Genomic DNA, 18760 nt, shown 5'->3' with positions numbered 1-18760 from the left:
TGTATATATATATATGCCAAAAATAAGGTTAACTACTATGAAGGGATAGAATATGATTCTAAAAATGAAAACTAAAAAATGTTTTTTTAAAAAAGGGGATTGATAAGATGTCGGTTGAAAAAGGAAAAAAGAAAGATTAAAAAAAAAGACAGTAAAAAAAATTAACTTTGAAAGACTAAGGAATCATGGTAAAAAAAGCCATGAATTCTATGTGCAGTATTCCCCTAGTGCTGGAGTTCTGCCATTCTCCTTGATTGGTAAACTTGGTCTTGGCGGGCTGTTCTTGCTGATCTTCTGGGGGAGGGGCCTGTTGCCATGGTTCTCAAATGTCTTTGTGGGAGGCGGAATTGCCCCGCCCTTGCCGGGTCTGGGCTAAGTAATCGGCTCGGGTTTGCTTTCCGGAGCTTTGGCTCCCTGCAAGCTTTCCGTACAGCTGTGGAGGACGAGAGTGAAAATGGCGGCCTCCTAATCTCCGCTCCCAGAGAAGCAGAGAACTCGGGGCCCCACTCCTCAGTGCGCCCCCAGAGAAAAGGAGTCAGTCACTCCCGTCGGCCACACTCCGTGCTCACCTGGCCTGCGACTGAGCATTTCTATCTCTGGCACACGACCCCTGTGGAGTCTCCAAACCCAGCAGATCCCTGCAGTGCACTCCTGCATTGCTCCTCCTGGGGGAGGAAGGAGAGTCTCCCCCGACCTGCCGCTTGTTGGGTCCCTGCTGGAGGAGCAGTGGCCCAACTGCACCGCAGATCACAGTTTATGGCAACCCTGAGCTGAGAGCCCACGCCTTGGCTCCATCTCTGCAGCCAGCTTCCCTGCTCTGATACCTGGGAGCTCTGCTGCACTCAGGCACCCCCTGTCTTTCTGTGACCCCAAGGGTCCTAAGATCACACTGTCCCATGAGGGTTCCACCCCCGCTTAGCCACTGGAGCGACGTCCCTCAGCGGAGCCGACTTCTAAAAGTTCCGATTTTGTGCTCTGCGGCTCTATCACTTGCCAGAAGCAACAGATGGAGGCCCCCTCCCCCGCCATCTATCCTCCCGAATATCACCTTGGATTCACTTCTCCACACGTCCTACCTTCCAGAAAGTGGTCGCTTTTCTGTTCAAAGAGTTGTCGCTATTCTTTTCTTCGATCTCCTGTTGAGTTCGTAGGTGTTCAGAATGGTTTGATCCCTATCCAGCTAAATTCCCGGGACCAGATGAAATCCAGGTCTCCTACTCCTCCACAATCTTGCTCCTCCCCCTACATCATTAGTTTTTGATGTAGTGTTCCATGATTCATTGTTTTTGTATAACACCCAGTACTCCATGCAGTACGTGCTCTCTTTAATACCCAACACCAGGCTAACCCATCCCCCTACCCCCTTCCCCTCTAGAACCCTCAGTTTGTTTCTCAGAGTCCATAGTCTCTCATGGTTCATCTCCCCCTCCGATTTCTCCCCCTTCATTCTTCCCTTCCTGCTATCTTCTTCTTTTTTTTTTTTAACATATAATGTATTATTTGTTTCAGAGGTACAGGTCTGTGATTCAACAGTCTTACACAATTCACAGTGCTCACCATAGCACAATGTCTATTACCCAGTCTATCACCAATGTCTATCACCCTGCCACCCCATCCCTCCCACCCCCCACCACTCCAGCAACCCTGTTTGTTTCCTGACATTAAGAATTCCTCATATCAGGGCACCTGGGTGGCTCAGTTGGTTAAGCGACTGCCTTCAGCTCAGGTCATGATCCTGGAGTCCCGAGATCGAGTCCCGCATCGGGCTCCCTGCTCAGCGGGGAGTCTGCTTCTCCCTCTGACCCTCTTCCCTCTCGTGCTCTCTCTCATTCTCTCTCTCTCAAATAAATAAATAAAATCTTTAAAAAAAAAAGAATTCCTCATATCAGTGAGGTCATATGATACTGCTTTTCAAAAAGTAAATCATATGTGTTCTCCAAAGGTATTAAGCCACGTTTAATTGTTATAAGTATTTTTGTCAAAGGTATTAACCAGGTACACTCTTGCAATGTTAAAATAATATGAATCTACTGGGTTTAGTACAAAAAATATGACTTTTTCTTTCAGAATAATAGTAATTATATAGTAGAATTCCTGGCTAGGCAATTGAGAAAAGAAAATTTTAAAATTATATAAGCTCTTCTATGTCTATAAATTAACAACAGCCAATTAACCTTGAACCAGATTATCATAATTAAATGAAAATACTAGTAGTAGGGACCTCTTGACCTGGAGTAAAGATGTAGTAGTCAGACCTTTTTATATTTCCCCATTCTGTGATAGACAAAAGACTACCTTTGGTCTTCTGGGTACACAAATCTCTTGGTCAGCTAGACCAGTTAGCCTAGATGTTTAGAAGTCTTTGGGAAAAGAAGAAACTATGATTCCAAAATTCTTCTTCCCAAGATTCAAAATTAGGTCCCTTTAAAAATGCTTTGGACACATGATCTCACTTGATTTTTACACACCAAATATTCTTGTTATATATGTCTTTAATAATTTCTAGATTAGGTAGTGAAATATAATTGCTTTCTTAATGATTTAAAATCTTGGGGCATCTGGGTGGTTCAGCTGTTAAGCATCTGTCTTCGGCTCAGGTCATGATCCCAGGGTCCCGGGATTGAGCCCCACATTGGGCTCCCTGCTTGGCAGGAGGCCTGCTTCTCCCTCTCCCACTGCCTGCTTGTGTTCCCTCTCTCACTGTGTCTCTGTCAAATAAATAAATAAAATCTTTAATAAAATAAAATAAAATCTTTAGAAAATACAATATTGTTTGAAACAACAGGTATAAAACATCTTAAATGTGTTAGTTCTCTTGTTCTTTCTGAATTCCTAGAAAATCAAATATACTCTGGAGTGTGTGTTTGTAGAGAGAGAGAGAGGAAGGCATGCTTATTTCACCATAGACACGTCTTCTCTAAAAAGTTTTAAAACTTTAAAATTTAAATTGATAAAATATGAAAGGAAATATCCAAATTGATGAGGCTCTGTGAAAATAAAAATTCAATAGCATTTTATTTGCTTCAACATTGCAGATGTTCTTCATTCCTTTGTGCTCCTTTGTGGATCTCAACAGGTGAACTATTAAAGAGATTACGATCAGTGACTTCAGTGACTATGAAGTTGTTTCAGTTTTAAATATCAAACACCTGGGTCATTTTCCTCTCAATTCAGATCTTTAATTTCTACCATAACTCCAGTAAAAATAAAGACCAAGCCCTCGAAATGGCTCGAATAAATCATATTTCAAGCCAGTGTGGATTTGAATAAATTTTTCAAAGACTTTGAGATTGACATTATAATGTTTTGATAGTTAAGACTTTTGTAATTGACTGACTCCATTAAAGCTGACATCTCATAGTCAAAATCAACTTTTTTCAGCTTCTAATCAAAATAGAGTTAGCTAAGAAAACAGGTTTATTTCTTTTTCTGATGTTCTGGTTCTATTTAATGAATGAAACCTAACGGCTACCATTTGCCCTTAGATAACATTTCTTTATTTACTTTTCAGAAATATTCTTTCAGGCATTTATATAAGCCTCTTGCTCCTTTTTGGTATTTTAGGGAGGTTTAGTAAGTGATACCCATTCTGTTTCCTAAATTTTATAGACAAGTGATACCAGGGGTCAAATATTATGATTATCTTATGAAGGACTGTGGGACAACACTCTTACATTGAAACCTACATAGACAATGAGTTTTGTTTTATAGATGTGACTCCCACTGCCTTCATAGAATATACTGCCACAGTTTGTAATTAGTCCTTCAAGTAGTTTCCCAAGCCAATACATGAAACCATGAAATGGAAGATGGCCATTCTCATTTTTTACAGGCTTATCCTCGCCACTTCCCATTCCCCACTGTTTCAAACAACAGGAGGGCTCTGCTTGACTCTCAGTAATTTCTCCCTAAATAAGATGCTATTGAGAAGAGTGATCTTTTTTTCTCCACTTGCAAAGAATATTACACACTATCCACACTATAAATGACATTTTAAAATACTGTTCAATGCTCAGAGGTCTATGAGCGATAAATAATTTTTTAAACAATAAATTATGTTGTTTTATTTATTCTAAACAAAAAATACACATGGTTCTATTTCACCATTTCAGTGATCTAATTAGTGACTGCCAGGTAAACTATGTGACGGGAATATTAGAGTTGCCAGCATACATTCATGAGGATAACATATCAATCTTAGCATAATAAAGAAAGAAAGCATTCTACTGTAACTAAGATAAATATTTCTTTTTTCATGTGTTTGTGGATGTAAAGACTTCACATTTTTTAAAGTTTGAGCTCTGAGTTCTCCACTTCATTTTCAACATTTAATTAGGTGAATTCCAAGAACGAATGAGTGGAAACGTTTATGCATTGTTTTCAAACATTTCCTGTAGCTTTCTAGAATGTTATATTTGTCTCTGATACATTTTCAAATTTCAGAGGAAACACCCGTTTCTACTTATTTTCAAGGTCAGCACTAAGGTTATGTTTTTGAAATAACGTCTGGAGTGAAACTCAGAAGATGAAAAAACAAAATGGCAGATACTTCATTCCAGAGTATTCATTGTTCAAAACTCTGGGTTTCAGAGTCTCATCACTGAGCTTGTATACACAAAGCTCTTTGTCTGAATTCTAGTCACAAGGGGTCTTTGGCCAAAGCAGCAGGAAAGGGCTTTGCTTTCACATTCCAGCAAAGTTTATAATCTTTCTAATATCAGTATTAACCAGTGAAAATAAGTATAAAACTAGCAAGAGAAATATATCCAGTAATCTCTCATCCATGAGGCTCTTTGTTGCCAGGGTGTTAGAATTTTTTAGGGATTGGGTGTAAGACTGTTATTTCACATACTATTATCTGATCCAGTCATTCCCCTGTGGAATTTATACAAAAGAAATGAAAGCATATGTCCATGCAAAGACTTGTACATGAACATTTATAGCAGCTTTATTTGTAATAACCAAATGCTAGAAACAATATAAATGTCCACTACCGGGTGAATGAATAAACAAACATTGCTATATCCATACAGTAGAATACTACCCAGCAATAACAAGAATGAACTGTTGAACACTAAAATATAGATAAATCTTGGGGTGCCTGGGTGGCTCAGTCAGTTGCGCATCTGCCTTTGGCTCAGGTCATGATTCTGGGGTCCTGGGATTGAGCCCCGCATTGGGCTCCCTGCTCAGCGGGGAGTCTGCTTGTCCCTCTTCCTATACCCCTCCCCCCAATTCATGTGCTCGCTCTCTCTCTCACAAATAAATAAATAAAATCTTTAAAAATAAAATAAAATATAGACAAACCTTAAAATAATTATTCTGAGTGCGTAAGCCAGACCAAAAAGAGGTACATACCGTATGATTTCATTTATATAACATTTTTTTAAATGCAAACTAATCTATAGTGATAAAAAGATCAGTGGTTGCCTAGGGATGGGTGGTACAATAGGGGCAGGATGGAGTGACAAGAGATACAAGAAAATCTTTGAGGGTGACAGATATGTTCTTACCTTGACTGTGGTGATGATTACAGATGTCATAACTTATCAGATGGGTATGCTTTAAACAAGTTCAGTGTATTCTATGCCAATTATGCCTCAACAAAACTTAAATAAACTGTCACTTCATTTTCCTGGGCTTTACCTACTTCTACTGAAGCCATCTAGTGAGTTCGACTCCTACTTCTCACTGGAAATTCCTTAGTGGAAAAAGAATAAAGGTGTTTTATCTTAGAGTCTCAATTACTGTTACAGACAGAAGAAAGGATTGTGTGTTCTGTTTTCCTCCAGAAGAACTTCCAGGACTTGACTATTTCTCAGCTCTAGGATGCTTCTCAGACTCAAAGCACCTCCCTTCTTTTTCTCTGCAGGGAAAAAGTGTCACCCAGTGTCACCCAAGGACACTGCCTGCTTTTGTCTCCTCTTTATAGCTGCAATTACACAATTTGACTCTAGAATGACTGGCAGGAGAAGAGAATTTTTTCTCTTTGGGCCTTTGCATAGAGTGCTTATTAGAGCAGTAATAGTACTGCTTTATTGGTCACTAATATGGTTAAATGAAGCCATGTGTACTTTATGTTTCCATTTGTTTAGTTAAAACAAAAAATACATACTTAACTTATTGTTTAAAAAATTATCTATTGCCCATAGGCCTGTGAGGCTTAGAGAAATGCACTCAGCCTAGCACCTGGAACATAATAAGCATTCTGTAAGGCTACCTATATTATTAAGATTAGTATTGATGTTAGTATATTCACAAAATAAGCAGTTAAACCCTTTACCTTTTAACATTTTATTGTGATGTGAAGATAAGAAAAATTACAAATATAAGGAAATTGTAAAAGTCTGAGAATCATACAAAAGTCTACAGTAGTCCTGAGTCCATTCTCCTTCAGACATTTATTTGTAAAGTTGGGGCTCACCAAAATGCCTCTGTCCTTCTGAGCACTCTGTAGGGTAAGGGTACACCCAGGACCTACAATCAAAGGAAAACTACAGGTGCCCTCTTTGGCAAAGGAGCCATTCCTTTCCTAAGAACCTCCAGGCTGGGTGATTTCCATTCTCCTGGGTCTCCATTCAGCATACTATAGGTATTCCTTATTTTATTTAAACCTCATGACAGTCCTGTGAAGTAATTAATATGCCTGATTTCACATGAAGAAACAGTCTCAGAGAACTTATATAAAGCTACATAAAGCTAAAGACAGAGAGGTCATTCAAACCCTGGTCTCCCTATTTCTAAAGCCCCAGAATTTCCCATTATAGTATACTGCCTTTGGCCATCTTGTCACAGATGGACCCTTAATATCTATTTCTTTGTTTTAGGGAAAATTCTAAAAGAGGCTGATGGAATATTTTGACTAACATGTATCAGTAAATAAAAATATTAGCAGTTAATATTTATTGATATATTCTAAGCACAACAGCCATCTGAGGTAACTATCACTCTTTCCATTTTACAGATGAGGAAACAGAGACAGAAAAACCAGGTAACTTGTCAAGGTTGCATGGCTGGGATATCAGCCTTGTTCCTAAAGCCTAGAGCCTTAACTACCACACAATACTGCTTGTGCTGGATAGTTTCATTTTGCCCCTCCAGATCCATTCTCTACCCTTGTCTGTTAGGCTCTGTGCCCTGGGACACTGACTTTAATGAACTACTTCAATAAGGCTCCTTGGTCTCTCAGCTTCCAGTTAGACTGAGGAAAATTAAAAGGCACCTGGAAATGAAAAGCCATCAGGAATTGAAAGGGATGAAGAAAGTGGGGATGGATATTTGTTCCTCTGGCTCCAACCCTCCAGGGCTGCAATCTGCCTACCACATACCATCACCACTCATGAGCCCTCACCCTTGGTCTCCCTGGGTGTTGGCCCAAGCTCTCTCTTCCATTGTTGCTGGACTCTTGGTGCTTCAGCATCCTCTGTTGGCTGCCCTTAGCCCCGCCCACATCTTGCTAAACTGTAATTCATTAAACTCTCTTTGCCCCTGTTGAGTGAGCTATCTATCCATTTTCTGCCCAGATGACTGCTGACACCCTGCCTCTGTAATAGATGGCATCATTCTTGTATCATTCCTTAGAGTAAAAATTCTGGGATGACCTCCCCTCTTCCTTTGATGTTGTAAGAAAATTGATAATAAGATCCCAGAGCGTGCAGACTTTAGCAGCTGTTGGGACAGTTTTGCCCAGGAGGGAGGAGGGTCTGGACCCGAGGTTCCTAATGTCCTGGACTTTTACCTCTCTGCCACTTATTCAAAGAAAGAAAAAGGTATTTCAGTGTCTTTTCAGCCCCTGATAAAGTAGAGGGTAGTAAATTTATATTTTAAAAAAGATTTATGTGTATATATTTTAGAGAGAAAGAAAGAGAGGAGGGGCAGAGGGAGAGTGAAAATCCCAAGCAGGCTCCACATCCAGTTTAGAGCCCAACATGGGGCTCAAACTCATGACCCCGAGATCATGACCTGAGCAAAACCAAGAGTCAGAGGCCTAACCCAGGTGCCACCCAGGTGCCCCAAGGATAGTAAATTTACATCAAATGCCCAAGTCTATTGCTAAGAGATAGAAAGGACAGGGGGAAATGGGATCTGCAGTTTTGTTACTTGAAAAAATATACATTAAAAAAACAAACAGGTAATATTTTTTCAAAGTCTTATTATGTGCTAGTAGTACTACTGAAACTTCCCAATTTGCTTAATCTTCTGTGGTTTGTGCTATTATTTATCCTGTCTTATCAATGAAGAAACTAAAGCAGAGAGGAGGTAAATAACTTACCCAGGATCATGAATCTAGTGAGTGGTAGAACTGTGTTCAAACTCAGAGAGTCTGGCATTAGACACCCCCTGTCTACTCTCACCAGTCATGGCAGCAGTTAGGATCCTGAGGAACAGAAGGTGTGTTCTGGTTTCCAATGAGCCCCCTGGTCCTCCTTGAGTGAAGTCTCTGGCTGTTTGAGTTGCTGGGGTTGCCTTCCTTAAGCTTATAGTGTCATTATATCTCCTCTCCTACCTCTAGGCTCCGTGAAGACAGAGACAGCATCTTGTTGGCCTTTGCTGTCCCCACTGATTAGTGTGGTGACTAGCGTCAAATACAGCAAATATTCACTGAACAAATTAAGGAGGCTGAAATTTCTAACTTTCCTGACAAAACTACAACCTCTTAAAGGGTTAATATCCAAAATATATGAAGAACTTATATGACTCAACACTAAAATTTAACACTAAAACAACTAATCTAATTAAAGAATGGGCAGAGGACCAGAACAGAAAATTTTCCAAAGAAGATATGCAGATGGCCAAGGGGTACATAAAAAAGTCTCAACATCACTAATCACAGGGAAAAGCAAATCAAAACCACAGTGAGTTATCACTTCATACCAGTCAGAATGCCTAGTACCCCAAAGACAAGAAATAGCAAGTGTTGGGAAGGATGTGAAGAAAAAAGAACCCTCGTGCACTGTTGGTGGGAATACAAACTGGTGCAGCCACTCTGGAAAACAGTATGGAGGTTCCTCAAAAAATTAAAAACAGAAATACCCTATGATCCAGTAATCTCACTACTGGACCCAAAGAAAATAAAAACACTAACTCAAAAAATTATATGTACCCCTATGTTTATTGCAACATTATTTACAAAAGCCAAGGTATAGAAACAACCCAGGTGTCTATCATATATATATATATTATATATTTTTATATGTATAAAATATACATATATATTTTCCCAGCCATAAAAAAAGAATGAGATCTTGTCATTTGCAACAGCATGGATGGATCTTGAGGGCATAATACTAAGTGAAGTAAGTCAGAGAAAAACAAATACCATATGATTTCACTTATATATAGAATCTAAAAAAACAAACAAAACCAGACTCTTAAACACAGAGAACAAACTGGTAGTTGCCAGATGGGAGGTGGGTGGGGGGAACGGGTAAAATAGATAAAGGGAATTAAGAGGTTCAAACTTCCAGGTATAAAATAAATAAGTCACAGAGAAGAAAAGCACAGCATAGAGCATATAGTCAATAATACTGTAATAATACTGCATGGTTATAGATGATAACTATACTCATCGTGGTGAGCACTGAATAATGCATAGAATTGTCAAATCACTATGTTGTAACCTGAAACTAATATAACATTGTATGCTAATTTAAATATGTTAATTTTTAAAAAATGCATCTTCTGATGAAAACAGAAGTGGAAATCACAGGCAGGGACTTATGGTGGCTAAGAGGACTATCTCAGGAGAAAGACTGAATATGTCCCCTAAATTCAAACACTTAGCAGCAATTTAACCTCGAGCAAGATGCTCTGCCTTCCTAGGCTTCAGTTCCCTAATCTGTGAAATGGGGCTTATGATCATGCTGTCTTCCTTACAGGCTATGGTAAAGATTAAATGAAATAAAATTAAAGTCTTTTTTTTTAAAGATTTTACTTATTTATTTGAGAGAGAGAGAAAGAGTGAGCACAAGCAAGGGGAGTGGCAGGCAGAGGGAGAGGGAGAAGCGGGCTCCCCACTGAGCAGGGAGTCCAACACAGGGCTCGATCCCAGGTCCCTGGGACCATGACCTGAGCGGAAGGCAGTCGCTTAACCAACTGAGCCGCTCAGGTGCCCCAAAATTAAAGTCCTGTCGAATGGCCATATTAAGCACTCAATCATTCTAAGTTGATACTAGCATTATTTTCTTAATCACAGGGTGATTGCTGAGAGAAGGAAAGAATTGTGGGAGCCTTCCATGTTTAATAGAGAATGAGGGTAGAACAGAATGTGCCTGTGCCAAACAGAGAAACACAGAGACCGCTCCCAAAGAAAGCACTAAGTGTTCATAAGGAACACTGGCATTAAAACATCCTACACCACAGACTTGCAAGTTACATGATAAGACAGTCATTAATATTTATTGAGAGGGTTCCTGGGTGGCTCAGTTGGCTAAGCAACTGCCTTCAGCAGAGCAGGGGAGCCTGCTTCTCCCTCTCCCTCTGCCTGCCACTCCCCATGCTTGTGCGCTCTCTCTCTCTCTCTCTGAGTCAAATAAATAAATAAAATTAAAAAAAAAAGATTTATTGAGAGACTTCGAAATATCATCACTTACCTCCTTTAAAAAAATAGAAATTATTTGACAATTATTCCTTTATTTAATAAAACTTTCTTCTGATATAATACAGTCCACTATGCAGCATTACTTACAAGTGGGAAATAACACCAATCCATAGGGCTAGGATATCCAGGTAGAAAGTTTTTTTGGGGGGGAATAGGGGAGATGGAAGGGGACTGTTTGAAGACATGAGTTGGGAGAGGTAGGGAGAAAGAATGGGGAAACTCAGAACAAGTAAATTATCCAATTAACAATGCATCTTTTGTGTTAGCTTCTTTGATGCAAAAATACAACATCTGCGGGTAACTTTGAGATTTCAAAGTTGGAATTTTCTTATACCTAAGGAAGCATTAACTAGCTCCATTAACAATAACTCAGTTTACAAAGAAATGGAGGAGTAAGGCTTTTAGTTCCTTTTCCAACTTCAAAGGTGAATTAAGTACATCCTTGAGATGTGTCGTAACTTGTGTTCCCAAAATGTAATACCATACAATGATTTATAGACCACTGATGCCCAGCCAAATAATTTCTTCACTTTGGTTTCTTTTATGTTAAATAAAGATGAAAGATACTCTATTTAATTATTATTTTTTTAAAAAGCGGGAAGAAAGAGGAAACCTCAAGTTATCTCAAGAGAGAGCTGATACAAAATATACCCCGCTAGGAAACTGATGAACTAGGTTAAGAGGATAAAATGCAATTACCTTTAAAAATAGAAAAATCACTCTTGAGTAAAATGAAAGGACTCAGCTATGTGTGGCTTCCCTGCAGTTCTCATCTCTGTTAAGTAGCTCTCATTATAGCATCTATTTTTCCTAGAGTTTATAATGTTTATATAACAGGAGAATTTTGAGCAATGAGGAAAGAGAAATGGCTAAACTATATGCTAAAAATTTTGCAAATCCAATTTTAACACTGTCATTCTGGTTTCTGTTAATAAAATCTTCCACCATCATGGCTTTCTTTAAGAGAAACATTGGCTTATACTGTTTCCAGTAACCCCTTAAAATATCCTTTCTCACACAGGAAACAAGAAAATCATCTCTCCATTCTTTTCCCATTTGAGTAAATTTATTTCCTAGAAACAGCTAGCCATCTGGTTTCTAACAAACAACATAGTGGCACAATTTCTCCACTTTGAAAGCAAAATAACATCATAATGACGATTAAAAAATACTAGTTAACATTTATTGGGCACTTACCCTGTACCAGACCTCGCTTGAAACATTTTACATGCATTATCTCATTTAATCTTCTAAAGACTTTCCAAAATGGATAATTCTATTATCCCCATTTTACAAATTAGGAAACTGGAGCTAACAGAAACCATGTCACAAAGGAATTCTTATCAGATAGGATGCATTTATCTTTAGGTAACTAAATGCTCAACTCTAACTGGTGTAGGCAAAAACATCATTTCCTTAATTCTGGAGGCTTAGCAGTAGGATGGGATTTGAGTGTTGACTTAATCCAAATCCCCCTTATATTTATTTACTCCTCAGAACTGTAAGAAGATTGGCTGCGTCAGGTCTGGGATTCACATCAATACAGGATAATACCTAGAAGAGCATTCTTCCAAGATGCCCCTAGCTAAATTCCTCTTGAGTCTCAGTGGCCCAAAGATGACCTTTCTTGAACCAAATGGTGAAGGGGTTGGAATTGCCATAATTGACAGCTAAATTAAAGCTCATTCCTGCTGGCATTGAACTCCAATTTCTAAAAATGGACAATTTCAGGAATGCTTCTCTCTAGTCCTAGTCTACTTAAGCTAAATTCTACTTAAGCTAAATTCTACTTAAGCTAAATAAAAGTACCAAAAAGGAGAAAGAACTGCGGCAGACATGTCTCAAACACTGTTTTAGAAAATATCAATATTTTCTTAGTATATAAGTTATTGATTTTATTACCATAAAAGTTTTTAGTTAACTATATAGTTACAGCTTTTACTTTCATTTTTTTAAAGATTATTTATTTATTTGAGAGAGAAAGAAAGAGAGAGAGAGAGAGACTGATTAAGAGAACTAGTGGGAGGAGGGGTAGAAAGAGAAGCAGACTCCCCACGAGCAGGGAGCCCGATGTGGGGCTTGATCCCATCATGACCTGAGCCAAAGGCAGACGCTTAACTGACTGAGCCACCCAGGCACCCACAGCTTTTTACTTTTAATCTTAGATATCAAATGTCATTAGAATTTTGCTCAATAACTTCTTCATATTCTACTTCAGTGAACCGTTACACCTTGTGTTACCAGTTATCCAAAAGTTGTGCATCAGAAATACAATGAATCGTGGATCACTACATCAAAAACTAATGATGTGGGCGCCTGGGTGGCTCAATCGGTTGAGCGACTGCCTTCGGCTCAGATCATGATCCCGGAGTCCTGGGATCGAGCCCCACGTCAGGCTCCCGGCTTGGCGGGGAGCCTGCTTCTCCCTCTGAACCTCTCCCCTCTCATGCTGTTTCTCTCTCTCTCTCTCTCTCAAATAAATAAATAAAAAAAAATCTTTAAAGAAAAAAAAACTAATGATGTATTGTATGGTGACTAACATAACATAATAAAATAAAATTAAAAAAAAAGAAATACAAATTGACCTTCCTAAACAACAAGAACTACAAAAATTTCCAATTCCCACTGAATGAATTTTAAGTACATTTATGCTTAAATCTAAGTAACATGTCAGTATAGAGTAATATAATCCAGAAACTAACAAACTAATACTATATAAATCTATGCTTCCCCACATTGCTTTAATGCCTTTATTGACCTGTGGACTAGGAAAAAAAAACAAAAACAAAACCTCTTTGCAAACTGTTTTTGAAATCAAATCTGTCACAATTAGGTTGGCCTAACTAATACCTTGGTAAGGTAGTTAGTAATAAAGTAGACCCACTTTATCAAACTGACCTCATTAACTTGTTTTTTGTCCAGGTGGAACACTTGACCAGAACTTGTAGAGGCAATTTCTTCATAGACTTTATATCCAATATGGCCCCTGTCATCACAATCTCCAGTGAGCACAAATACCACCTATGATTTTTTTAAAAAAAGGAAGACAATTTAAAGGGTTTTCAGCAATCAATATGTATTTATTGAGTACCTATTACATGTTAATATGCTACTAGTAAAGTGGAATATATACATCATACATATATAATATACATACACATATACATTTATAAATGTATATAATACCATACATACATTATATATATATATACATATACACACACATATATATATATATTTCTCCCTATATCCATGCACTTTGCAAAAGATTTTGAAAAGAACATGTCTAAACTAGCCTACTGGTCTCAAAAAAGGGTGAGAAACCTGTAAGGCAGAGCCAAGTCACCCTAGAGATCAGCCTAGATAAGTCAAACCCAAACTCTCCCCAGACACACAAGTGAGCAAGTCTCACCTAGATCAACAGAGTCCTGTAAATATGTGAGAAATAAATGCTTATTGTTTTAAGCCATCGAGAGGTAGAACTGTTTATTATATAGCAATAGCTAACTGATACAATAAATAACTCTGACTCAAACAAGATTCCACATAGGAGGTGACATTTGAGACATAGGTCTATGTTTTTGTCAGTTAAAAAAATAAGATGGTAAGAAGAACCTTCATTAAACCCCAATCATTTTCTCTCTGTATTAAAAAACAAGGTATTAATATGTACAAATATTACATATAGATTTAATGTTTAAATTAAATGACACATACATATTGGAATACATATATAGAGATTAATAGTTGTAATTATTGACATTTGCTACACAAAGTATAGTTAAAGAGGAGAGGCAACCTCTCACATGCCATATAGGTATACCTTGTTTTATAGCACTTTGTTTATCGTGCTTCACAGATACTGTGTTCTTTACAAATTAGAGGTTTGTGGCAACCCTGCGTTGAGCAAATCTATCAGCACCATTTTTCCAACAGCATTTGCTCACTTCACGTCTCTGTGTCACATTCTGGTAATTTCTGCAATATTTCAAACTTTTTCATTATTCGTATCTTTGCTATGGTGATTCGTGATCAGTGAGAATGACTTGCTGAAAGCTCAGATGATGGTTACCATTGTTTAGCAATAAAGTATTTTTTTTTTAAGGATTTTATTTATTTATTCATGAGAGACAGACAGAGAGAGAGGGAGAGAGGCAGAGGGAGAAGCAGGCTCCCTAGGAGCAGGGAGCCCGATGCGGGACTCGATCCCAGGACCCTGGGATCATGACCGGAGCCAAAGGCAGACACTTAACCATCTGAGCCACCCAGGCGCCCCAGCAATAAAGTATTTTTTAAGTAAGGTGTCTATATTGGTTTTGTAAGACATGATAATACTTCACCCTTAAGAGAGTACAATATAGTGTAAACATAACTTGTATGTACACTGGGAAGCCAAAAAATTCATTTGATTTTATTGTGATATCTGCTTTATTGTGGTGGTCAGAACTGCACCCACAATATCTCCAAGGTATGCCTAAATTCCTTCCAGCTGCATTCAGATGGAAAATCTGGGGGCTGATTCCTACTTACTTGTGACTGTTTCTGTTGGATAAGCTGGAGCACCTCATGAGTGAGCTGATAATCCTTGGACCGTGCATCAGTGAAAACATAGATGAAAGAGCCAGGAAGAGAAATTTCCAAGGCAATTTTTATAGCTCCAATACTCATTTCTGGACAATCACCACCACCCTGTTGAGGAGCAGAGAAAAAAGAATGCAATTATTTCATCAACAGAAAAGAAAGGAATATTTTAGTTATGACAAGTTGCTTTAGAAACTCTAGAACTAAAAAAGTTCTCTTCACATTTATTTTCTATCAGTTTGCCACTGAATTCATCACTTTGCTTATCAGGAGATGGAAGATAGAAAAATGTGTATTCAGACCTGTACCTCTGAAACAAATAATACATTATATGTTAAAAAAAAAAAAAAAGAAGATGGTAGGAAGGGAAAAATGAAGGGGGGGAATTGGAGGGGGAGACGAACCATGAGAGACTATGGACTCTGAGAAACAAACTGAGGGTTCTAGAGGGGAGGGGGTGAGGGGATGGGTTAGCCTGGTGATGAGTATTAAAGAGGGCACGTTCTGCATGGAGCACTGGGTGTTATATGCAAACAGTGAATCATGGAACACTACATCAAAAACTAATGATGTAATGTATGGTGATTAACATAACATAATAAAATAAAATTTAAAAAAAGAAAAATGTATATTTATGGATAAATTATAAATTCACCCCACATACACAAAATAATAGAAATTGTTATATACTTTTCACCTAATTAAATGTTGATTCACTATCCCATTCCCTCACATGACTATTTCATACATACCTCTTTTCTTAACCCTTTTTTGATGACCTTGTTTTTACTGTACTGAGAGTGCAATCAGAGGAGAACTTCCATGAACTCCCACCACGATATCTATTAACCTAGCCACATGCCCTGCCTTTACAGTGAAGGAATCATTTGGGCATAGCTAAGACTAACTACTCACATGTACCTAATCAAAAACACAGCTCCTGTGGCTATTCCCTCTCTCTACTCCATTGCCAACATTCCTCTTTTACTGGATCATTCCCACCTGCAAACAAACATACCGGTATATCTCTCAAACCTCATTTTTGCTCAAATGTTACCTATCAGAGAAGCCTCCCATGACCACCTTATATAAAATACACACTCTCTGTCACTCTTTCCATTCTGCTTCATTTTTCCTACTAACACATGATATCTGTGTTTTATTTCCTACTTGAATAGGCTCGATATATTTTCCTAAACAATAATAGTCTGCATCCTAGGAAGAATTCTTCTCACATTTGTTTCTTTCAAAATTATATGGATTTATAGATAAAAGTGTAAGTATGCTATATTTACAGTTTTATATATTTTAAATTTAGGATTATATCCTCCTTCTGTTCCATGTCATCAATGGTCTTCAAAATCATAGGTTCTAATGATTGCATAATATTCTGCCTATATCTCATAATTTAGTTAACCATTTCTCTACTATTGATTATGCTCTTTCAAATTTTCCTCTATTATTAAATATATAAATACAAATATATATATCTATATCTCTATATATGTATATATAAAATGTCTGATTACTTCTTTAGCATAGATATCAATAACTACAGGGCCAAGGAAATGGACTTTCAACCAGTATGTTTTGAGCAATCAATAACCACTAAACACCCTGCTAGGATTTAGACATACAAAGATGAATAATAAGCTAAAGTATCTTGTCCTTAAGGAATTCATGGTCTAGAAAAGACAATCAAATAAAAAGCAAGAGAGCTTGGGGTTATAGGGGGGCCTTATGGTTCTATAGTCCACCAGAATTCAGTAAGTAAGAACTCTTTTTTAAAAAGAAAGTAATTACTTGATGAAAGGGATAAGGTTTTTTCTTTAAACTCTGGAGATTCTACTTGATTCTCCTACTCGGGCTTTTCCCAGGCTTCAAACAGTCTCAGATTGTGATACAATATCCTGAACAGCGTAGATATAATCAGGGTCAAAAGAGCCAGGCATTTGAACTGCAGTTTGGACAAACTGGAGAATCTTTTCTTGCTTTGGATCTCACTCAAAACTTACAGGCTGGGAGTACCATTTATTAAATGAGTTGGAACAGAGCCCCGTTTGTTATAAAATGCTTCTAAAATTGAGACACCCATGAAATATTATGTCACTTTCTTAATGGTGGGGGACTGAACACTGTAGTAACCTGATCTTCACTTCTGAGAAGATGTCAGCTGAAGACTCCCAGAAAGTTTAATCACTTAACAGTCCTTTCTATCTTTGCAGAACTTATCACCTATCCACCATTACTTATGTGTATGTTTATGACATTTACTTTAGCAGATAATACTGTTCTCAAAAACTTGTATACTTGTATCTTCAGACTGTACTTACCTTCCAAATTCTAATTTTACATCTTTTAAAGATTTATTTGGGGGGGCAGTGTGCAGAGCCCCATTTGGGGCTTGAGCCCACAACCCATGAGATCATGACCTGAGCCAAAACCAAGAGCCAGATGTTCAACTGACTGAGCCACCCAGGCACCCCCAATTTTACATTTTCAATTGCTTGTTAAACATCTACTGCTAGGATGCATGGGTGGCTCAGTCAGTTAAGCGTCTGCCTTCAGCTCAGGTCATGATCCCAGGGTTCTGGGATCGAGCCCCATGTTGGGCTCCCTACTCAATGGGGAGTCTGCTTCTCCCTCTGCCTCTGCCCCTTTCCCCCTACTCATGTGCTCTCTCTCTCTCTCTCAAATAAATAAAATCTTAACAAAAAAAATCTCCTAGATGTTCTATGGGTCTCCACAATTCCACGGGTCTAAAATAGAACTCATTATATTTTCCCCAAACATGTCTTCCCTATTTTTGTTAATCGAACTACCTGCCTCCATATTCAGGTTCAAACCTAAGTCATCTTGACTCCTCCCTCTTCCTTCACCTAATCAGTGGTCAAACTATTTCCATCATGAATCAGTCCCCTCCCTTCCTCCTTACTTCCTACAATTCACTCTTCTTATCATTGATTTTGTTACAAGTATAGCCTCCAATCTAACCTTCCACTCTGCCTACCACCAAACTTTATTTTTCCTGCAGTAAGAGCTGTGTGTAACATGTTCCTACTTAAAATCTTTCACTACTTGTGTTGGATCAAATTCTCTTTCTAGTTTCTTATCTCCTACTGCTCCCTCTTCATAAATTGCTTCCTTTAGGTAAGACTACTTCCTGTTCTTTAAATATGCCCCTTTCTTTACACTGTAATACCTTTAGTACTTTCATTCATCTTTCCACTGCTCCATTTCCATCATCAACACTCCTCATCAATATATGCATGGCTAGGGGTGCCCAGGTGGCTCGGTCGGTTAAGCCTCTACCTTCAGCTCAGGTCATGATCCTGGGATAGAGACCCGCACTGGGCTCCCGGCTCTGCAAGGAGTCTGCTTCTCCCTCTCCCCCTCCCATTGCTCATGCTCTTTCTCTCAAATTAATAAATAAAATCTAAAAAAAAAATGTATGCATGGCTAAATTCTCCCATTTTCTATAAGCTCATTGATGGCAGTAACTATGCTTTGCCGAGTCCTTAAGTCCTGAGTTCATAACATTTGCTGGCATATAGTAATCACTGAGTAAATATTCGACAA

General features: G+C 38.3%; 1 protein-coding gene across 1 annotated transcript in view; it reads right to left on the bottom strand.

Moving 5' to 3' along the window:
* HMCN1 (hemicentin 1) overlaps positions 1-18760 on the bottom strand; it is a 467830-nt gene that overhangs the window by 325088 nt on the left and 123982 nt on the right. Inside the window, exons 3-4 of the mRNA XM_028121561.2 lie at positions 15131-15289; positions 13499-13621 (exon numbers count right to left, since the gene is read on the bottom strand). Of these exons, the coding sequence (XP_027977362.2) occupies positions 13499-13621; positions 15131-15289 (282 nt within the window). The remainder of the gene's footprint in view (positions 1-13498; positions 13622-15130; positions 15290-18760) is intronic.

Source organism: Eumetopias jubatus, unplaced genomic scaffold, assembly GCF_037043125.1.
Source record: "Eumetopias jubatus isolate StellerSeaLion01/CBP00866 unplaced genomic scaffold, mEumJub1_p1.0 scaffold_12, whole genome shotgun sequence".
Lineage (NCBI taxonomy): Eukaryota > Metazoa > Chordata > Mammalia > Carnivora > Otariidae > Eumetopias > Eumetopias jubatus.
The sequence above is the reverse complement of the archived record's forward strand: the minus strand, read 5'-3'. Positions and strand labels throughout refer to the sequence as shown.